Source organism: Hemiscyllium ocellatum, chromosome 21 (assembly GCF_020745735.1).
Source record: "Hemiscyllium ocellatum isolate sHemOce1 chromosome 21, sHemOce1.pat.X.cur, whole genome shotgun sequence".
Classification (NCBI taxonomy): Eukaryota; Metazoa; Chordata; class Chondrichthyes; order Orectolobiformes; family Hemiscylliidae; genus Hemiscyllium; species Hemiscyllium ocellatum.
The window spans coordinates 51,287,803-51,312,147 of NC_083421.1; the positions used below are offsets into that span (position 1 = coordinate 51,287,803).

Sequence of the window (24,345 nt, forward strand, 5' to 3'; positions counted from 1 at the left end):
GAATCATAGACGGCCCCTCATTAAGCTGAAGCAGTTACAGCTTCCACAGGCAAGGGGAGGACTGGACTTCCTAGACTTTAGGAAATATCAGTTAAGTTCCCTATTAAGTTACATGGTTGATTGGGTCTTGTCCGACCCACAATCAATCTGGCTGGACATCGAGGCCTCTCAAGTAAAATACCCACTTATTAACCTCTTATTTTCAGACAAGAGGAAAATCATTACAGATCACTGTAAAAACCCCATAATACTAAACACTATCTCTCCTTTTGGGCTTTTCGAACTTTTCCTCCCTGGATATGCACGGGAAGAGACTATTTTCTATTCTCTCTTTCTGTGCAAGGAAAAATATTGGTGAACTGGGTGGCTGAGGGCCCCCCTGGACTTTCAAATTGGCACAGATTAATTATGGAATGTATTCCCCTTGACTTCCTTACAAATATGGTGCACCGAAAGACTGAATTATTTTATAAAATATGGCAGCCCTTTTTGAATTACATAAATGCAGATATTTCAGCCATCCTAACAAGGGCTTTTATTTAATGAAGATTACAAACCTGGCTGCTCCGGGTCCCCTTAGGAGAGGAATCCCGCACGAATACGGGTTTTATTACATTTGATGTTACTACAAATGTTTGATGTTAAATTTCTAATAAAAATATCTTAAAAAAGTACTGCATACTTTATCTCAAAAGAGATAATACAATTTTACATAGTCTTAGCTAATCATGAAGCAAGGTAAAGCAGTATTTCACCACAATCAAAGTAACAAGCATGCTACATGGGAGGACTATGGAAAGCCAAAGGCCAGAGGGAAGGTCAGTAAAAATCAGAACTTTAGATAATCCAGGAACCAAAATTCTTACTATTGCAAAGACTTAAAATCTTTCTACCGAATGTCTTGGATGTTAAGTAATTTTGGATTTAGACCAGCAAAATATGCTCAAGTCAGCAATATCTATTTTTGGAGTAGAACCACTGTTGCAGACACATTTAATCCAAATGCTTTTCTTGATCTATATTAAATGTTGCAGACTTAGGTGCAAAAGGCACAAAGAATGCCGATGACACAAAACTTGGAAGCACTATCACTATCCTGCTTGCAGTTGACAGACTTCAAAAAGGACATTGACTGGCTGTGGAACGGGCAAAAATGGAGCAGATGAAATTTAATGCAGAAGTGTGAAGTAATAAAACTTGTAGGGAAAAAAACAGTTACAATATTAAGAATACAGTTCTGTGCTGGTTACAGCAAAGAAATAACTGAGATTACATCTGCAAAATAATTGAAAGTGGCAGAAAAGCAGTCAGGATCTTTTGGTTGTAAATAATGAATGATTTTATTGTCACATGTATTTTATGGTGAAAAGCTTTTCCACTGTTGCCTTGATCCGGCACGATTTTGAATAGTTTTAAAACAAAACAAAAGTGGCTTAAACAGAGTCCATCAGTCCTGAAGCAGCTAATTATCAACGATGACTGCACCATCATTCCTCCTCCGCTGTCTTGCTGTCATCTACATTGGACTCAAGCAATGGTGAAGTCACCATTCTTTAGGCACCATCTTTCACTGCTGGGCCGATTCTCCGCCACCACCACCACCACCACCTATGTTGGACCCACCAATGTCAGAGTAGCATCTCTTGCTGCTCAGCCCATCTTGATGTTGCTGTGATTCTCTTCTGCCACCGCTTTGCCAGACCCAACAATGAAGGGGTCGTCCTCAGGTGCTGGGACTACCTTTTTGATGTCACCTCCCTCCCTGTTAAAGTATGGGCTTGCTTGCTCACTATGTCAAGGGACATGTTGAGCCCACTGGAGTCTACACTAGGCTCCCTTACTGCCATGCTGGGCTGATGCTGTCCAAGCTCAACACAAAGGGTAAGGATAAAGAAAAGTGATCAGAACAGACGCGCTTCGGCTTAGAGCCCTCCTCCACTGCCATCTTGATGGTGGCATGGAGCACAAAAGCAAACTCTGATAAACCTTCTGAAACTCTGGTTTTGTCCAAATTTGGGTCCACGCTTTAAAAATGAATGTGAATGCATTAAAGAGATTCAGAAGAGACTTACAAGAATTATCCCAGGGATTAAACACTTCAGTTACATGGATAAATTGCAGGTGCTGGGTTTTCCTCAGATTAGATTTAGAAGAGATTTTACCGGTTTTCAAAATCTGGCCAAGAAGAAGCGTGGGGGGGTGGGGGGGAAATCCCATTAGTGGAAGAGGAGCAAAATTGGATAATACCAACTCAAGGTGAATGACAGAAGAACTGACAGTGACGAGAGGAAATTTTATTTTACAGAGGAACCCTCGATTATCCAGCATTTGCAAGATTGCAAGGTCCCGATTCTCGGCTAAACTATGTTACCCTGCATTCGATTAACTGAATGAAATACTGCCCGCTTGTGTCCTTCAGATAACAGAGGCTCCTCTGTAATTTTAAAGTGAGTGCTTCACATCTAGAATGCAGTCCTTCAGACTATATTAGAGATTGGTTTAATCTGAGTTTTGATAAGCACCTGAAGAGAACCTACTTACTTGTCTGCAGGAAAAAAGCAGGGGCATAGGACTACCCAAGTTGTACATACAGAGAAACAAACAATGAGCTGAGTGGCCTCCTTCAGTAATACAACTGTCCTATGATTCTACAAATTTAGACCGGATTTCACAAAAAGAAATCCATACATCGAATACCTTGTAAGGTATTGAGGATTCAATTATTTTAAGGATAGCACTGTGAGGTCTCTAAGTGCATGAACCATGACTTGCTGACTTGCCATCTTCACCATATGAAATCCACCAAAGTTGTAGAAAGGTGGAAATTAAAATAATTATTTTTTCTATCAATTGATCATGTTTTTACATGTGACAACTGACACATGATAATTTCTTTAAATTTTTAAGATTGGAAACTTTTTACTGATTAATTAACCCACCTCATAGTTCTTCAATATGTTTTTCCAGGTACATCCAAGATTGATACAATGTACTTTCAAATCTAAAATCTCCTTAGATACTGCAGCATCAGTGAAAATCTAAATAAAAAAGAAGTTAACAGACTATTAGTTCCAGCAAAACAAATTAAGATTCCTAAACAGATTTGAGCAGGTCAAGTAAAGATACTTGGGAATGTTAATTTGTAAACTAGCTGCAAAATTCTTGTAGGTTAGAAACAGCTCATTTTACTCGTGATCATGATTATTTACGTGATTGCAATGATTTCCCGGTGGTTAAAAAGTCCCTTGACGAAAAAAAGCGTGGTTTCCTCTTAAGTCAGAGCACTTAGAGCTAGAGGAAACAACAATTAAAAAGTACAAAATGATTGATACTTAAATATCTGAGAAATCATAATATTTCTAACTGGAATCTAAGTTAAAGAACACAATACTCAAGATTTTAATATGCAGAACTTTACTGTATAATATACATTAACATGGTAGAGTTTGATAATGAATAAAATCATATTTTGTGTATAAATGCAATGAACTACAGGAGACAAGATTTAAAATACAAATTTTAAACCTACAGGATGTTATGCAGGGATATGAACACTTTTCATAGTGGCTTTTTTAAAAAAAAAGTTTGTCAAAAAAATTTCAGCACATCAGCTTCCTCAATCTCTATCTGTTCCAGCATGCTTACCTGCTCCTCAATGGTTTCATTCACTACAAGGTCCTTTTTTTTGAAAAAGTAAAGTAAAGACAGAAGCAAAAAACTCATTTAAGGCTTCCCCTACCTCCTCAGACTCTATACACAAGTTCCCTATGCTATCCCTGATCGGCTCTACTTTTTCTTTGATCATTCTCTTATTCTTTACATACGTGTAAAATGCCTTTGGATTCTCCCTAATCCAGCCTGCCAAGCCTTTTTTGTGCCCCCTTCTTCCTGGCTTTCCTCAGACCATTTTTGAGCTCCTTCCTCGCCTGCCTGTAATCCCCTAGAGCTGAGCAAGACCCTTCCTTCCTCCACCTTACGTAAGCTGCCTTCTTTCTTTTGAGGAGAAACTCCTCCGCTCTCATCATCTAAGGTTCTTTTATCTTACCCCTTCTTGCCTGTCTCAGAGGAACACACTTATGCATCACTCGCAACAACTGTTCCTTAAACACAGTCTCCACATGTCTATAGTGCCTTTACCATGGAACAATTGCTCCCAGTCCATGCTTCCCAACTCACATCTGAGAGCATCATAGTTTCCTTTTCCCCAATTAAATATCCTCCCATTGTGCCTGCTTCTCTCCTTCTCCATTGCTATGTAGAATGTGAGGCAGTTGTGGTCACTATCACCAAAATGCTCTCCCGCCGCAAGATCTGACACCTGCCCTGGCTCATTGCCAAGCACCAAATCCAAAATGGCATCTCCCATTGTCGGCCTGTCAACGTACCGAGTTAGGAAACCATCCTGAACACACCTTACAAAAACAGCTCCTTCCAAACCATCTGCTCAAAGGAGGTCCAATCAATATTGGGAAAGTTAAAGTCACCCATTACAACAACCCTATGACATTCACACTTTTCCAAAATCTGCCTACCTATGCTTTCTTCAATCTCTCTGCTGCTACGGGGGGGGGGGGCTGTAGTAAACCCCTAATGAGGTGACTGCTCCCTTACTGTTCCTAATTTCTACCCATACTGACTCAGTAGGCAAACCCTCCTCAATAATGGTAACTTTTGTAGCGGTGATACCCTCTCTGATTAGCAGTGCTACACCCCCTCTTTTTCCCTATTCTTTTTAAAATGTTCTAAACCCTGGAACATCCAGCAACCATTCCTGTCCCTGAGAAATCGACGTCTCTGTTATGGCCACAACATTATAGCACCAGGTACTGATCCATGCTCTTAACTCACCACTTTTATTCCTGATATTCCTTGTATTAAAGCAAACACACTTTAGCCGATCCCTTGGTTCTTTCCCAGGAAATTCCTTCCCACTGGCTGCGCTTTCTCTTGCTATTGCCTCATCTCCATCAACTCTCACCACCGGTATATAGCTCAGGTTCCCACCCCACTGCCATACTAGTTTCATCCCTCCTGAACAACTCGAGCAAACCTTCCACCCTCCTACACCAACTGCACAGCCACGTGTTAAGCTGTGCCCGCTCCCTGTTCCTGCCTCGCCTTCTCGTGGCACCAGTAGTAAACCGGAGAACACTACTCTGCTTGTCCTGCTCTGCAGCTTCCACCCGAACTCCGTGAAATAACTTTTTATATCCTCAATCCTTTTCCTGGCTATATCATTGGTGCCAATATGTAACACGATTTCTGGCTGCTCGCCCTCCCTTTCAGATCGGAGAGGTCCCGAAACCTGGCACCAGGGAGGCAACATACCTTCCGGGAATCCCGATCCTGATCACAAAATCTCCTGTCAATTCTAACAATCAAGTCTCGTACCACTAGCACGTTTCTATTCTGCCCCCTTCCCTTCTGGGCCAGTGTCAGGCTCAGTGCCAAAGAACTGACCACTATGGCTTTCCTCTGGTAGGTCAGCCCCTCAGTAGTATCCAAAACGATATACTTATTGCTGAGGGGAATGTCCACAGGAGATCACTGCACTGTCTGTCTGTCCCCTTTTCTCCCCCTGACTGTAACCCATCTATCCTTAGCCTCAGGAGTGACCAACTGCCAGTAACTCCTCTCAATTACCCCCTCAGCCTCCCAGTGGAAAGTTATTTCCACCTTGGCTCAATTGAAAAATTTTGTTTAACATTGTGTGGGTTTTAAATCATTGCTAAAAATTCATTCAGTTATCAGACATGTCAAAATCTTCCATTACCCAGCACAAGTGGATTACATAATGGAAAAAAATGTTCTGTGATGTAATTCAGAGGTAATCCAGTGCAGTTTTATTAATATAGTTGAACATTAATTTCAGCAAAAGTATGTATTTTCACTAGGTGTGCGCAATAGGCCACCTGTAACTAACTAGATTTAAAAATCATTCAAAATGTCTTAATCAAAATTGTATTGAACCATCTACTATTTTCTTTGTTGTACACACTATTCGGTTTCTTAGCAACTAAAATATTTTTCCATTCCGGGGCAGGAATGATGGACGGTTAAAGTCTTTTCTGGAAAAAACCTTAAACCGAAGGGCCAAATGACCTACTCTTGTTCCTATTTCTTATGGTCTTATGATGCAGTTTGGAAATAGGTTGAAAACATTGTTTTACTGTGTGGTTAAAGAATTGTCCAAATGATGTTCTGTTTCTCAACAGTTTGTCTTTGTATGAATTTCTGTAGCCTCACGTGACTAAATGCTGGCAGACAGGACTAGATGAACGTCGGATATCTGGTTGGCATGGACAAGTTGGACCAAAGGGTCTGTTTCCGTGCTGTACATCTCTATGACACTATCAAAGATCACAGAAACTCAAGTGGAAGTGTTTCTTTTGGGCATAACTCTCATAAGTTTGAATTTTTTCTCCCCTATCTTTGAAGGTTGGCTCTATCAGGATCATACTGATATTAAGAGAGAAATTCCCATCACAATCTTGAGTCAAGACCCCAGCACTGTTTTTGAACCTGCATTTGGGGACTTTTGCAAAATATTGATAGGCTGCTGCATTCCCAGAAATACAGCATATCTTTTGAAACAATCTGTCATCTTCCAAAAATTATAATTCTATAATTACACTCATACATAGACACCTATACTTAAAATGCTAGTAAGTCATCAAATATAGACATACAACAACCCTGGGGAATCCTCTAGTATCTTACAGATCGAGTTCTAAAAAATACCTGATGTACCAGGTTTACCATAAGAAAACAAAAGAAGCCTAGCCCCGAACTGTGTAGTGGGTTTGAAAATCCACCTCTAAAGAGTTCAAGATAGATACGTCATAAATGAATATCCTGTTTGAATTAAGTGATGCAAGAATTCTTAGTGAAGTAGCCACAATGTATCCGGTCTTCATGAAGAGCTCTTAGCACACAGCAGTGTGAAACAGAAATTTTCACGTGTGAGGTATGAGGTCTTAAGAACACCCTCCAATCTGGTTACATGTTGTTTAAAGAATGAGTTATTTCTAAAATAAAGTTAATTCATATTTCTATGGTATTTAAATTTTAATATTAAGAATTCTAAGATGCTTGACTGAATTAATAAAGCAAAATTATGATCAGTTCAATTATTTCTTAGTATAACCTGAATGTTGGTGGCCTTTAGATTGATGCCTGCAATTGGTCCATAGACAACATAGCAGAAGCTTGAGGTATATCGGAGTAATATCATTTTCTGTATCAAGATGGTTTTATATAATAATAAATAATGCCAAATTATGTAGAATACATTTGATAAGCTGCTATTCACAAAAATGCCCATTTCACTAGAATTGAGAAAGAAAACGGTCATTATTCTTCTCTTGCATTGTACCAATAAAAACATGAAAGAATGACTACTTGGTCAAAGTGGCTGAAAGTTGCAGATATCTATGGAATTGGTGTGTGCGGCAAGTGTTTGTGAGGGAATAGCAAAATCATTTTTGTCAAATATTTACAAATTAATTTTTGACAGCCAAAACATCACAATGGTTTTAACTTTAATGTTAACATTTTGTCGTTTGCTCCCTGAGCTGAAAAGTTCATTTCCAGACGTTTCATTACCTTACTAGGTAACGTCTTCAGTGCACCTCAAACGAAGCAATGCCGAAAATTCCTGCTTTCTATTTATGACAGGAAATGACATCACCAACCCAAAACAATCCAAACATAAACAGAAAGCAGGGATTTTCAGCATTGCTTCGCATGAGGTGCACTGAAGATGTTACCTAGTAAGGTAATGAAACACCTGGAAATGAACCTTTTAGCTCAGCGAGCAAACCCACATCCAAAACCTCAACCTGAGCTATAAATCTTCTCAAAACTCGTTAACATTTTGTATTTATTAAAATCTGTATTCACAATTTCTTAACAGAAGAATATTACAGATTATCAGGGACTTTATTTTTGAAAACAGGTCCAGATCGGTTTGTTTCAAACATCCAAGCAGATTTTCAACTTTATGTAAATGCCATATAAAGGGAACAGAGATTTAACTACTTTGAAGGCATATCAACATTCTAGTCATAAACTGGTTCTGGATATATTTGTGGGAGAAATAAATTACAAGGAAAACGTTATCCCAAAGTAGTTGCTGGGATGGAATCCAAATGTTGAAACATTGTTTGGGTTTTCAAAAAGTGGAATTCAGAAGTAAAAACTGAAAATGCTGGAAGCAGTTCAATGTAAAACATTCATGACATATACAAATCTAAGATTTTACAACTATTTCTTCTTGTTTTATATATTAAACTGGAGCGGTTTTTTTTACTGAAAGTGAAAAGCTTTTATTTCACTGGATGTTCCTCTATGAAAATCACATACCTTTCCCAAGGCCAAAATGCTATCTTCATTTATACTTGGAGGTTCATCTTCCTTACATTTTTGGCAAATTGGAGTTTTATTATATCTGTTCAATACAGTAAAGTATTTAAAGATCAATATCTTCATTAAGCCAGTTACAATTATTACCAAGAAAAGAATACATAATTCCCCTTCAAGTTTAAGTGGCATGGTGGCTCAGTGGTTCCTTACAGTGCCACGAACCCGGGTTTGATTCGACTTTCAGGTGTCTAAGGGGCATGTTCTCTCAGTATCTGCACAGATTTCCTCCGGGTGCCCGGGTTTCCTCCCACAGTCCAAAGATGTGCCGTTTAGGAAGATTGGCCGTGCTAAATTGCCATTGTGCCCAGGGATGAGTAGATTTGGTGGATTAGTAATGGGAAATGTAGAATCACGTGGAATAAAAAGGTGAGTGGGGCAGATAGGTATGAGTGGGGTTTGGAGGGTTGGTGCAGTCTTGATCGGCCAAACAGCCTGCTTCTGCATTGTAGGGATTCTATGATTTTAAAGTTTTAGTTATGTCAAATATATCCATCGATGAACTTTTAAAATATAATTTTTGATCTTAGTAAAATCAATGCACAGATGCCACTAGGTGATTTTACAAGAGCTTTCAAGATCGACCCGAATATGTTTGTGGTCACTAAACTCCATATACAGGATGCTCAATAGAATTAGAGAATCATACATACTGCATACATCTTTCTCAATTTGGGCAAAATGCAAAAAAAAAGATATTTCTCTTTGGTAACAAACTTGTGCTGTCCAAAAAGTGGGCTAATTCAACTATTATTCAGCTTAATTTGAAGAGTACAAATTAACAGGAGCAGCTCAGAAAAATTAAATCAGCTTAAATTTACATACAAGTCCAAGAGAGTATGTTCTTTTGGATTAATTTTAATATGTTAGTCAAAAGACAGCAATTTAGCTTTGTAATAAACAAGAACATTTTTGTTTGTAAATGTTCAACTTTTATTCCTCTTCCCTTTGTCAACACCACAACTTACAGCATCTCAAGACTAAATTACAACTTTCCTGTTCAAAATGGTATTGACCCTCTGTTAAACAATTAGTAACAAAACTGCAAAATCAATAATCTGTTTTTTTAAGCTAAAACCCAAATTATGTAAAAAGACAGCAATCAACATATAAATGTCTTACTTGACAATCCACTCGACACATGCCCAGCAGTAACGATGTCCACACAATGTTTGGCATGCTTTCCTCAAGATATTTTTACAAAAGCTGCACAGGTACTTCTCCTCAGGTACATCATCACAAATATTTTGTGGAAAGCCAGAAGGCAATTCGTTTTCATCGGGTGAAGAAGGCAGACCATTGCACACAAATCCATTGAGCTCTTGTGCCATTTAAAACTGATTGTAAATCCAGGGTTTCCTATCAAAAATATATTAAGGTTGCTTTCAAAGAGTGTGGACAGTCACAGGTGAAGAGAACAAGTCAAGCTTAAAAAGTAGAAATATGAAGATTTCCACCCAGCAATACACTTTTATAGCCCAGCTGTAAATTTCTTTAAAAAAAATCCACGATGACAAATCTGGAAATTCTCAATGACTCTAATGTCACACCTACATTAACCAAACAGAGTATTACCAGTAAATCTTACTTGGCTTGTCAGAAAGTAGAACAAAATTTCTATTTTAACTGAAATCAGAGTAACTACAAAATTAAAGCACCATCATTGGATTCTTACAACACTATCGTTGATGGAACGATAAGTACAGCAAATTTGCATCCTTATGACTTCTGGAATTGAATTTCTGGTTTAAGTGGAATAATACTTTTGTTACTTACAAACCATTTATATCAACCTTTCTTTTAATTTCAAAAGATAAACTAGAAAAGTTTATCATGGTATTGTTACCAATATAGCACAGTAGTGCTACATTACCTCAACACTGTACCCCTTGATTGAGGGTATTGAACGGCAGAGTAGGCTCAAGGGGCCAAATGCCCTTCTCCTGTTCCTATTTCTGATGGCTTTTATGGACACAACAATTGGGAGTGACTGGGTAGAGGGTAAGTGAAAGTTACCTCTTGTCCTTGCTCTTCATTTCGGTAACCTTCATTTGCCTTTAGAGTGGGATTCCACAATGATTCTGGACCTCGGGTGGATACAATGTCATAAGCATCCACTACCCTTGCTGATGACAATGGACAGTCTTAAGAGCCTCTGACTGAGCAGTGCCTCTGAGTGGGTGACACAGAGGACCTCAATTGTGGGGAATGGCTAATGGCAGCCACTTATTCTATCAGACCGCTGTCACAGAACATACAGGGTTCCTGCTGGTTCTATAACTGGTAGATGAGACCCATCAATTCAAAAGAATCTTGGACTAAATGACTGCTATACTCCTGTAATATGGGAATGTGTTCTCTATCAAATACGGGTACATAAAATTCAAAGAATGTTGAATCTATCTCCAGTTCCCCCCATCCCCGTTGGTGGGTGTTAACTCTTTGATCAGTTATAGATCCACGGATAGCAACCACTGTTCATTATCCAGCCAATTAACTGTATTTTTCATATAAATAAAAAGACAGCAAGTGCTGGAAAGCTATTCAAGCAAGAGAAATTGCTGAACGTGGACAGCATTGGAAATATTAGCTGTTTTCCTGGTCTCTAAGCTAAAGACAGAGATGCCAAAGTATAGCGCCGTAAATATAATCCTAAATAATTCAGCACAGACTTGGAATCAAATCAAAGACATTCCTCTACTTATGATTCAACTAATTTAAATGAAAAATGGAATCTAAGCTTTGTATACCCTTTGGGATAGGATCACATAACCGTGGTCGTGTGAACAAACACCGATACTAATACTTCGCAAAAAAAAAGCCTGGAATTTTACTTGAATTCTAGAAAGGAAAGGGAACCTCCAGTTTGTATCTAAAAATACTGATTTAAAGTTGAAGAAAAAAAAACCAGCATGGAAATTCCCAACTTTCATAAAGTCACAATTTCATCCAAATCCCCCTGAACCTCTCTCTCTCTCTCTCTCTCTCTCTCTCTCAAGACAACAATTTTGACAATCAAATAGTAAAACACAAATTCTCATGCTTTGGTTTTCTTCTGTTAAATTGTTTTGCTTTCAGAGAAAGGATTTGAAAGGCAAAGTAAATTGGAACACTGTTCCTTTGTTTCATTGCGAGATATTAAAGAGTTAATTTGCTCTTCTGACCTGCAAATATTTGAATGCCCTGGGGGCAAGGTGGTGTGTCTTATAGGTGGAATATGGGAGGTTTACACACCATTTCTTTGCCATTCAGGAATGATTTACATTTTCATCCAGAAATCAATAAGAACATTACAGTTGGAATTTACTATTCCCTTATAGTTACAAAAAAACAATTTGCAACAGATTTGACCATTAAAGGGATGATTTGCATTTGTGGGCGGCGTACTGCCTCAGTGGTTAGCACTGCTGCCTCACAGTACCAGGGTCCAGGGTTCAATTCCAGACATGGGCGACTGTGTGGAGTTTGCACATTATCCCCGGGTCTCTGTGGGTTTCCCCCGGGTGCTCCGGTTTCCTCCCACATTCCAAAGATGTGCAGGTCAGGTGAATTGGCCTTGCTAAATTGCCCATCATGTTAGGTGACATTAGTGAGAGGGAAATGGGTTTGGGATGGTTACTCTTTGGTGGATTGGTGTGGACTGGTTGGGCCGAAGGGCCTGTTTCCACACTGTAGGGAACCTAATCTAGTCTACATTGTTTCTGGAGGTGGAGTGGTCATTGCATTGTATCTTGAGTGGCATGTGACTATGAGGGATGCAATCAACAGGGCGAAAGTGAGGACTGCAGATGCTGGAGATTAAAATTGGGAGTGTGGTGCTGGAAAAGCACAGCAGGTCAGGCAGCATCCGAGGAGCAGGACAGTCGACGTTTCAGGCAAAAAAAAAGTGTCTTGTGGGCAGTACTAACTGTGATGTTGAGAGTTTTGTATAAAGGAAAGATAGTTTCCTTTGTTCAGAGAGCTTTTGTCATGACCCCATAAGCTCTGATGTGTGTGTGTGTGTGTGTGTGTGTGTGTGTGTGTGTGTGTGTGTGTAAGGTTCCTCCAGAAAGCTTGTACTGTACTTAATAAATTTGGTGTGTTGCAGTTACATCATGTGTGTTGGAATCTCAAGAGTAAAAAGAACCTAACATTTGGATTCCACCCAGAGATTGGAAAAATCTTTTGTGATGAAGAAGAGTCCACTTGGTTAAAATGTACCTCATCATACAGAACATTTTTGTGTTATTATCCTAGACCATCACTTTGTAACTCATTGTTCATTTTGTGCACTAAAAATTAGCTTTATTGCCTTTTGGCAAAAAGTAATTCAATTCAAAAGAAGATATTTTCATGTTAAGTGTGTTTCACCGGCATCACTATTCATTTTTATATGCTTAGGTATATAGCACATTTTTATAACAGTGCTGCTGAAGTACTTGGTAGAGCAAGTCATGAACTCACTATTTCTGTTTTTGAATTTAGGCTCAAATCTGGATCAGAGTCATGGAATCAAATAGTCCCGTTTCCTTTTTGTCAGGTTTTAAGTGAACAGACTTGGCTGTATTCTGAATTATATATTGAGGAGGACTGCTCAGCAGACCAATTGGCTTACTCCCAAGTGTTCCAAAGCTAGCTGGATGCAGAGGATTACAGAGCCACATTTTTGTCTAGACTGAAGGTAATGCTTAGATGCCAAGAAATCAAGGGATAAAACCAAGATTCTAACAAAAACAGGAGCAGTTTGTCCAGTCCCTCAAATCACAGAATGGTAGTAGAATTTTCAACACTGTTCTAAATGATGTGGGATAGATGATATTGCATTACAGAGGTTGTTGGATCAAAATTACACCAATGGTTAAGAAATTAAATCACAGAAAGTTACTATTAAGATGCAAATTGGATAAGATAGTCTGAAATCTCTCTGTAATGTCACCTTGTACAAGGAGCTCAAGGATGTCTTTTGCAGGAGGACGATGGTATGGAGGGTGGGGGGAAATAAATGGACAGGTATCACACTTTCTGCAATTGCTTGTTTAAGGGTATGGCAGAAGATGCTGGGAATGGAAGCGAAGTGGACCAGAGTATCCTGGAGGAAATGGTGCCTGCAGAATGCTATTAAGAGAGGAGATGGGGAGATGTGCCTAGTTGTGGCATCCGATGGAGGTGACAGAAATGGCGACTTGCGGACTTTGTACACAGAGGCTGGTGAGGTGTTAAGTGAGTTGTAGGATGTCCCTATCATTGTTGTGGAAGGGAAGGGGTGAGGGCAGGCGATGGGTCAAGAATGCCTAAGAGCTCTGTCGACCACAGTAGAGGGAATCATTGATTGAGAAAAAAAATTTGGAGAACTGAGGCCACTGTGTGAAAAATGGTATTATCAAAATGACGTGGAGATGGAGAAACTGGGAGAATGGGATGGTGTTTTTACATAAAGCAAGTTATGAGGATCAAAGTCAAGGTAACTGCCCGGGAGTCAGTGGGTTTGTTGTGTATAACAGTGGCTAGTCTATCCCCCAGAAATGGATGCAATCTTGAGGAAGGGAAGGGTGGAGTCAGACGGACCAGGCAAAGGTGAGGGGCAGAAATTGGAAGTGCGATTGATAAATATGTTTCCAATTCCAAACAAGATATGTAAGTAGCACTAGTGGTGTCATCAATATAAAAATCGGAAAAAAAAAAAGAGTTGTGGGAATGGATGAGTAGGATTGGCAGAAACAATGTTCCATGTACTCCACAGAGACAGGCATTCCTGTACCCCAATCGGGTGCCCATGGCCATACCTTTGATCTAAAAGAGAGTCAGGTGTTAAAGAACTCCGAATTTCCCACCCGAGCCCTGAAATTTCACTTTTCAGTAGTTTCTTACCCAACTTCCCTTTCCTCTCTAAAGTCTTTAAGATTTATTGTTACCTCTCATCCTCCATTCCAAACTTTTCCAGAACTCCACATTCAATCCCTCTAGTAAGGTTTCTACCCTCCTTCAGTATCAAAACAGCATTTATCAAAGTCACAAATGGCACCTTATGTGCCTTTGACAGAAGTTAACTTTCCTGTCAGATCCGTCTTAACAACACCATTTTTCTTCCAAGTCTCTCCATTTTTGTCTAACTGAATAAGACCACTGTCAGTTCCATTCTTGTCTATCAAATCAAATCCAAAGTATCCTTTGCAATAGAGTATCCTGCTTCTGTACTGTTACGTAGAGTGTCAGAGGATCTATTCTTGGTCCCTCCCTTTATCCTCATCAACAGTCATTCCATTCCTGAGAACTCTCGCAAATAATGAAAGTCACGAGTACAGAGCTTTGTTTTAAAAACAGGTTAAAAATCAAAGATGTGTGATTTTTTTGCCTACAGATGTTGATTTTCTTTTGGCACAGACAGGCAAATTCGTGACTCCTGATTTCATGGATACAAGGGATTTGCTGTACATTTTGCCACAAGGCAGCATTATTAATAAGCACAGCCATCAGTTTTCATAAGTGCATTGAAGAGACACCTTATCACCTTTCTTCACTCTTTTACTGTTGGTTAATTATCAAAGTTGTTTGTCTGATTCTAAGAGTGGATAAATTGAAATTTCCTCCAATTAAAAATACTGGGAAAACTGTAACTGTTGTCTACCGTTCCCATTTCAAATTCTGTTCTTTAGGTACTACTCTATCCCTCTTCCTGACAACAGTCTGAGATTAAAATTAATCTGTTTGCAAACTTGGTGATCAGCAATTCCTCTCATTTGCTTCCTGGCTGTGTGGGCCACCAAAAAAGTCCATATGCAGCAGCAGCAGCAGTTTGGAAGTCAACATTGTGATCGCCATGCTAGTTGATGTGCACAGAACCCTAGACCAGCTGTGCATGTGCGATTTGGATTGATCAAGTGAGCTACTACTACCTGTTTCTTGTGTATCATCTACCTAGGCCACCCAAGCTTGTTTGCTGCTGAAACCTTCATTCATGCACTCGTTACCTCTGGACTTGACTATTTCAATGAATTCCTGGTTGATGTCCACATTCTATGTCTATAAACTGCAGGTCATAAAAATTTGCTGCTCACATCTGAATTTAGACCATGTCTCATTCCACTACCAGTCCCGGACAACCCATTTTTTAATTTTAAAAATAAAATTTCTCTCTACCCCTCCCAATACCTGTAATCTCTTCCAGCCCCGCAGCACTTCAAGATATCAATGTTCCTCTAGCTCTAGCCTCAAGCTTCTGGATTTGAATTATTCCACCACTGGTGTTTCAATCTTCAACTGTCTAGGCTTCTTACAGATTTCCATTTTCCTATACCACTTCCTGCTTTAAAGACATTTCTTAAAATCTCCTTCTTTGATCAGAGTATTAACCATCTGGCTCAATACCTCCCTATTTATCTTCGTGTTTAAGTTCTAATTTTTTTTTGCCGCTGTGCAGATTGTTGGCAAAATCCATGTGCCCAAACTTCCAGAACTGATAGAGGGTTTTTGCATGCCAAAGCTGCTAAGCAGATGTAATATTTACAAGTAATACGATTAAGGTCATAACTAGTTTTATAATGTTCATGTGAAGCATCTTGGGAGGTTTTATTACAATTAATGCTGAAGAGTTTATAAACAGTTGTTTTTATTTAGATCCACTGAAAGGAAACGAATCATCTCCTATTCAACAGCATTCACCAGTGTGATCAACCAAGTGCTCTTGAAAACTACAAGGTGGGTCACACCCAACGAATTGATTCAGGGTCTATGAACTATCCTCTGTAGGAACTAGAGTTAAAAAACCCCACAGACATGTTATTATACAATACCGTGTTATGTCATCACACATTTGCACCGTGTGCCAACACCTTACGTGGCAAACACACTGCATATGCATCAGCCAAATCTCAAGTGTCAAAAGTCTAGGGGGAATAATCCACAGTCAAGGCAGACAACCTTCAGTTAGGGTGACCTACTACAGCAAATCAGCACAGCATCCAATCAGTCCAGGGGTTTGGACATCGTCAGTCAGCCACTTGCAATGGTTAGGGTCAACAGGGAGCATCTCACTATAGTCTGGACAGTGAGCCAGATCGCTTTCTGCAAGTCCAGTGCAATCAGTCCAAAGCTTCATTGTATGTTAGTTGGAGAGTTGTCAGAAATCTGTCAGGACTGTCCATCCAAGTTGATCAGAGTCAACTTGATGAAGGTTAAGGGGGATTATCAGCATCACTGCTGTGGTAGTGAAGATGGGAAAGTCATGGGGGTGGGGGGGGGGGGGGGTGGTGGAGACTGGAAGCAGCATATTGCATTGCATAATGGACAATAAATATGAAGGCAGATATTCAGCATATGAGGGCTGGAGAGACAATAATGCATTGGAGCACATGGGTTACTTGGAGCAGGGTATTCAATCTATGGTTATGAACATACTGGATTTGACCAGGGGACAATGCAGTTGATAGTTAGCGTGACTAGACTGTACGGTCAGGGATCAGGGGTAACGTTGGAATCATAAATCAAACAGGTATATGGGAAACCCAGTACTAAATGCGGCCAACAAGGAGTTCAAGGAGGGATTATGGATGTTCATTGAGTGGGTTGGGGGTTGTTTATCAAGCTAAGCTTCTGACTCAAATGTACCAAATGCAATCTGTGTAGAACTTTCATACTCTCACGAATCCTAACTACACAATGAAAATAGAAAATGGCTGTACCTACACCTCAAGAGGGTGGAGCTGGGTTTGTTTCCTATTTGAGAGTGTGATGGGAGTCCCTTTAAGGGCATTAAATGCATTAAATCAGGCATTTACACATTAATTGGTTGTAGTAGTCTATAATCATAGTAGCCAGCATGTGAAATGCATGCAACATACAATCGTGCAGTACAAATTCAGGTCACAAGCAATCTTGATCATGTCATTGTCATTACAGATTGATTATAGCAACTTCTGTGAATCAGAAATGATCATAGTTGACCTTAAAATGTCACCCGAAGGCTACAATTATTGTCTAAGATTTCAGAGATTGTGCAAGATACTGAGCTTATTTACTATTCTAGAATATATTGGGTGATATGAGGAGTGGAGCTGGGGAATAAGTATGAGTAATTAAACAGCATTTAAAAATATTCTACTATGACATGATGTGTACTGCATTCATCAAAATAAAAGGTCCACTATGTCAAAGATCCACGGAGAAGCATTCCATGGCCTTCATGTTAAGAGTCCTCCACATCTCTTGAATGGAGGACTATGCTAAAACATGATTTTTGTGTGACGCGAATGCTGAGCATTCAATTGTTGAGGACCTGTTCTGTCTTTGGACATTCCTCAAACAGACTCATTGGATTTGGGATCAATGAATCCAGACATACCAAGAGGTATTGTGTCATTGCAGCCATGGTGCTATGAATACAAGAGAAATGGTTGCTCCAGTGGTTGCTGAACAATCTCTACATTAAAGTTGTCACAGTAGAAAATCCCCCGAGATGTGAAAGTCCAGGAGATGCAGAATCTATTGTCTCGATGTAATGTTCTCCAGATGAATGAGGTACAATGTTGTTGCAGACTACAACGGTCTCAGAACAATATCATGGAACTATGCCAACTGCAGGAACACAATTTGCAAAATGAAGTAGTGAGTGGTACCTCGGTGGCCTCAACGTCACAGCTGTGCTAAACTTTTATCTCACTAGCTGCTTCCACAGATCCACTATTGATCTATGGGATATCCTGCAACTATCAATCCACAAGGCTGTATTTTATGGACATGGACTGGTGCGATCTCGTACAAATCATCTCATTTCCTCATGCTAAGGTCAGTGCTGAAGCCGGGTATTAGGCTTTGCTAACATAGCTAGCCTCCCCCATTTGCAGGGCACTGTGGACTACGTACATACATCATGTTGAGCGCACCATAAACAGTTGACATTATCAACTGAAAAGGTTCCATTCCATCAATGTTTAAGTCATCTGTGATCATTGGTACTGCATCTCACAGGACTGCACTAGGTATCCTGATAACTGTGATAATGCTCAACTCTCATGTTAGGAGAACTCTCATTTCCCACTTTGTTTCAAAGGCTGGATTCCTTGCAAGATACTGGGAGACAAGGGCTACCCTCTGCAATCATAACCGAATGATGCTGTTATGCAACCTTCTGACTGAAGCAGAGTCTAAATACATTACAGACTTTTTTCCAAACCAGGTTAGCGTGGAACAGAAGAGAAAATTCGGACATTTGAATCACAGCATAATCCTAGTATGCTGTGCTCCACACAACTGAAGTAGGCAAAGAAGGTGAATGGTGAAGAGCTGGGAGATGGCAGCAGTCTTCAAAGGAAAAAAAAAGCGCATTGAGGAAGAACATCCCATCCTGCATAATAGGATTCTGCAACATCAGATGCAACAAGCCAGTGTTCTGAAGGTGTAGAGCTATACTGTACCTTTGAGAGTGAGTGAGTGAGTGAGTGAGTGAGTGAGAGAGAGAGAGAGATAACAAGGACCGACTGAAAGCAGTGTCCTGAACAATTTAAAAATGTAACACTTAGTTGAAACAAATAGCTGGAGTTGTGTTGCCATGGAACAAAAACAAATTCAAATTTGGCCAGTTTAAATTATGTCCCAGATACCAAAATCCAATCAAATTTGAATTTAGGGTTTTTATGACGTCAAACCAATGACATGATCCGATGTCTTGGGGTACAAAACTGGACATTTTAAACATTTGGAGGAGAGAACTGCCAAGAAAATGAACAAGTATAGACTGGTAGCCAAATAACTCTGTGAAAGGTACCTGTCCATAAGAAATTTATGCAGCAGTACACTGAAGTCGACCTAGAGAAAAAGCTACAGAGGAAAATCTACAAATGAGAATCGACAAAGCGGACTGGTTTTGTGACATGATTTCAGGTGCCAGTAGCGCTGATGGTATGATAGCATAAGCTGGTGCAAGACGCATTGTGTGTAGCCAAGGGGCAAGCGCCAGAGATTTGTACAAGAAAACTCACAAGAGCTCATCGAGCGAAATCCTCTACAAAACTCCCCAAAATTGACAGCTGATATCTGGTAAAACACAGCCCAGTGTTTACTACATTGCAGAACTTCAAAAAGAAATTATTTGGCTGTAATTTAATTGCAAGTCTTTCTTTTTAATAGTTACATCCTCATTTCCACCGCTCTGCCAAATTAGGCATAAATGTAAGTTTTTCACTGTAAGTCCTGTACCACATGGCTTGATCTTAATTATACCACAATGAAGAGGCATCACGCATATCTTTCTTCTGTTCTGACAACAGGAGGAAAAGGGGCAGACAATTTTTTCTATTACATTCTCTGCTCTACAACTTCTCACACAATCCATCAGCAGAGGCCCAAATGCAGGACATTGTGCTCAAATCCCTAAAAGGGAAAGGAATAAAATAACATGCTAAAAATAAATGTGCTGGTTCCTCCAATCTTAAAAAAAAGCTCAGACCTACTCAAGCTAGATAAATTTGAATTATAAACCATCCTCCAAAATAAATCACAGCAAATAGGTAGACATTTCCCAAGGCAAAAGAAGGAGACTAAGGGAGGATGAGGCGACCATAGCTGACCAGGCAAGTCAGGGACAGCATAAAAGTAAAAGAGAAAGCATATAATGTGACGAAGTGCATTGGGAAGCCTACAAACGACCAACAGAGGACAATGAAGAAAGAAATAAAGGAGGGAGAAGATCAAATACAAGGATAATCTAGTGGTAATATTAGGAAAGATTGCAAGAGTTTCTTTAGGTATACGAAGGGCAAAAAAAAAAGAGAAGCAAAAAGTGGACATTGGGCTGCTGGAAAATGATGCTGGAGAAGTAGTAATGGGGAACAAAGAAATGGCTGAGGAATTGAATAAGTTATTTGCATCAGTCTTTATGGTGGAAGATACTAGTAATAACTCAAAAATTCAAGAGAGTCTGGGGGGCAGAAATTAGTATGGTGACCATCACCAAGAGAAGTGGTGGAAAAACTGAAAGTGGATAAATCAACTGGATCAGATGGGCTACACTCTAGAGCTCTGAAGCAGTGAGCTGAACAAATAGTGGAGGCTTTAGCAGGATCTTTTAGGTATCACTGGAGTCAGGAAGGGCCCTAGAAAATCAGTAATGTAACACCACCCCCCCCCCTCCGTTTAAGAAGGGAGTAAGACAAAAGATAGAAAATTATAGGCCCATTAACCTGACCTCAGTCATTGTTAAGATGTTGGAGTCCATTGAGAAGATGAGATTTCTGAATACTTGGAAGTGCATGGTAAAATAGGGTTAAGTCAGCATGGTTTCATTAAGGGAAGGTCATGCCTCACAAACCTTTTACAATTCCTTGAGGTGGTAATGAGTAGGTTAGACCAAGGAGAGCCAATGAATGTCAGCTATCTGGACTTCCAGAAGGTCTTTGATAAGGTGCCGCACAGGAGGCTGCTCAGTTAGATATGGGCCAATGTGAGTATCTATTCAAGACAGCTCAGGGAATCCCTAATGGACTCTCCCTGTAAGCCTCTCTTGGTTCATCCCGGAGATTGTACTCTGATAGTCTGGAACATAAAACACTAACAGACAGTTTAGTTTAAAATTATTACCTTTATTTACCAATGGCAATGTTACAACATAGCTGAAGCCTAGCTTGTAGGTATCTGTTAAGGTTTTAAAACAATTTGCAGAGTAGCAGTGCCAGCTTTTACCTCTAAGGGCTCTCTCAGACTACTCTCCTTATTGCTGCAAACAAACTAACTGTCTTTATACAGAAATTGGTACTGAGATTACAAAAAAACCACAATGTCCTTAATCAGATAAGCAGCAATGAAATGGCAAAACTTTATGGAGGAAGAGAAACTAATTGACGGGTCTGAGTATGTTTGGCTAATTAAGCTACATGCATATCAAAGTGGGAAACACTGATCAAGCCAGGCCAAATGCTTTAGTTAGATAAGCTTCCCTTTGAACGGCACAACATAACAAGACACTAGTCTAAACTATGTGGAAAAGGTCATGAGGTAACCTCACTCAGCTAACATGCTACTTTGTAGGACAATGGTACTGTGCATTTTTAAAAGAAAATCTTAGATTCCTAAAATGCAAATTAAATTCATAAGATTCCCAGATCCTCGAGCTCCAGGGAACAACACACGAACATTTAATCCATGACAAGCAAGTGCACACTCAAAAATCAGACCACAAAAGTGTTAACCTTTCCACCAGCTTCCGTCCTGTTTCTTCCTCTGTCTCAGCTAGCTTCCCTTGAACCCTTACGTCAGTGAATGTAATTTACAGAACAATGTTCTCTCCCTCTCGCACACACACACACATATATATAAACATCTCCCAACTTTCTTACTATCTCAGTTTCAGCCTTTGTTTTCCTCGCTTGTAAGCATGAGACATTCACATTCCAGAACAGTCAAGATTAGGAAGCCGAGCTTCATAGATTCAAATCTGCTCAATGTGGTATACATGAAAATGTCAGGATTGTTCTACTACATGCACATTCCACCAGCTTATTAAATTACAAGTTATTTTCCTATTGAGTATGAGTTTTATTAAGAGTCTTCAAGATAAACCAGAAATTCAGTTATCCAACATCCAACTATAAAATATATGTGCAGCTTCCAACCCTTGGGGTCAAGAGGAAGTACGGCCACACATTCCACAAGTGAACAAGTGTTATCACTTTATTTACACCAATCCATTGGCATTAAGAACTGATATCTTGAATTCTTCTGGGGATAAGAGGGCCCTTCTCAGAATGGAAACTAGTGACGAGTGGTGTTCCACAATGGTCACTGTTGGGACCACAACTTTTTATTTTACGCATTAATGATCTGAGCATGTTTTGAGGAGAATTGTGGCTTAGGTTGAGGTTCTGAATGTAGGTTTGCTCGCTGAGCTGGAAGGTTCATTTCCAGATATTTTGTCATCCTACTAGGTAACATCATTTCTTGCTCTTTTTCTCAGGGGATGGTAGGTGGAGTCTAACTCAATGTGTTTGTTGATAAGAGTTCTGGTTGGAATGCCATGCTTCTAGGAATTCTCATGCGTGTCTCTGTTTGGCTTGTCCTAGGGTGGATGTGTTGTCCCAGTCAAAGTGGTGTCCTTCCGTATCTGTATGTAAGGATACTAGTGAGAGAGCGTCATGTTGTTTTGTGGCTAGTTGATATTCATGTATCCTGGTGGCTGGTTTTCTGCCTGTTTGTCCAATGTAGTATTTGTTACAGTCCTTGCATGGTATTTTGTAAATGACATTGGCTTTACTTCTTGTCTGTATAGGGTCTTCCAGTCAATAATATCCTTACTGGCATAAAATTCACTAAAGAGGATGAAAACAACAACAAACTGCCATTCCTAGATGTCACAGTAGAGCAAACAGCCAATGGGAAACTTCAAACCAGCATCTACAGGAAAACAACACATATGGACCTAATATTGAACTACAGATGTAATCATCCCAACATCCACAAACAAAGCTGCATCAGAACATTATTTCAATGAGCTAACACACACTACAGCAGAGGAACTAACCAGAGCAGAGGAAAATCACCTATATCGTGTATTCAAAAAGAATGGGTACCCAATGAACACAGTCCATCGATTTCTCAGCAACAAACTCAAACAAGCAGACAAAACATGTCCAGAAACCCTAGCCACTCCCCTACAAAGACATCTCAAATGGCTGCCAGACTACTCAGACCCACTGGCATCATGGTAGCCCACAAACCCCCAACGCACTAAAACAGCAGCTAATGAACTTGAAAGACCAAACCTATAAATAGAAAGCAGGAATTTGAGCAGTGCTTTGCCCGGAGGTCCACTGAATATACTACCTAGCAGGGTGACGAAATGTCTGAAAATGAACCTTCCATCTCAGCAAGCAAACCTACATCCATTAACGATCTGGATGAAAGAACTGGGGGCATTCTGGCTAAGTTTGCAGATAATACAAAGGTAGGTGAAGGGGCAGATAGCATTGAGGAGGCAGGAAGGCTGCAGAAAGATTTAGACAGGTTAGGAGAGTGGGCAAAGAAGTAGCAAATGGAATACAACATAGGAAAGTGTGACGTCATGCGCTTTGATAAGGAAAAAAATAGAGGCATAGATTATTTCTTAGTGGAGACAAAATTCAGAAATCTGAATTGCATAGGAACTTGGGAGTCCTCGATCAGGTTTCTCTTAAGGTAAACTTGTAGGTTGCATTGGTAGTTAGAAAGGCAAATACAATGTCATTCATTGCAAGAGAACTAGAGGCTTCTGAAGCTTTAGAAAGCTGCAGTCAGACCTCATTTAGAGTATTGTCAGCAATTTTGGGCCCAGTACCTCAATGAGGAAAGACATGTTGACCCTTCAGCAGGTTTAGAATGATCCCATGAATAAATGAGGAATGTTTGAGGCCTCTGGGTCTATATGGAGTTTAGAAGGATGAAGTGGGTTCTGATTGAAATTAAACAATACGAATGGCCAGGACAGGGTAGATATTGGGAAAAATGTCTCCATTAGTGGAGATAGGAGGACCCAAGAGCATAGCCTTAGAGGAAAGGGAACACGCTTTAGAACAGAAATAAGGAGAAACATCTTTAACCAGAGAGTGATGAATCAGTGGAATTCATTGCTACAGAAGGCTGTGGAGTCCAGGTCATTGAGTATATTTAAAATGGAGATGGTTAAGTTTTTGACCGTCAAGGGGAAGAAAGCAGGAAAATGGAGTTGTAAAACCTATCAGTCATGATCAAATGGTGGAGCAGACTCAATGGGCCAAATGGCCTAATTTCTAATTCTACATCTTATGATCCATTTGAAATAGAAATATTTCTAAAGAAATCCACACAGGAAATAAAAAAACTCTACTATAATACAGCATCATTCAAGTAAAAAGCTGTTCCTAAATTCTAAAGCAACAAAATTTACATTGCTCTGAAATACTTGCAAATAATACTTGCATCGTCTTGTTCTCTGAACCACTAAAT

General features: G+C 39.7%; 1 protein-coding gene across 1 annotated transcript in view; it reads right to left on the reverse strand.

The window, feature by feature from the left end:
- The window catches only part of traf1 (TNF receptor-associated factor 1), a 39,878-nt gene that overhangs the window by 14,741 nt on the left and 792 nt on the right, over positions 1-24,345 (reverse strand). The window contains exons 2-4 of the mRNA XM_060841456.1: positions 9,544-9,780; positions 8,365-8,449; positions 2,940-3,038 (exon numbers count right to left, since the gene is read on the reverse strand). Coding sequence (XP_060697439.1) covers positions 2,940-3,038; positions 8,365-8,449; positions 9,544-9,752 — 393 coding nt within the window. The 5' untranslated portion in view covers positions 9,753-9,780. The remainder of the gene's footprint in view (positions 1-2,939; positions 3,039-8,364; positions 8,450-9,543; positions 9,781-24,345) is intronic.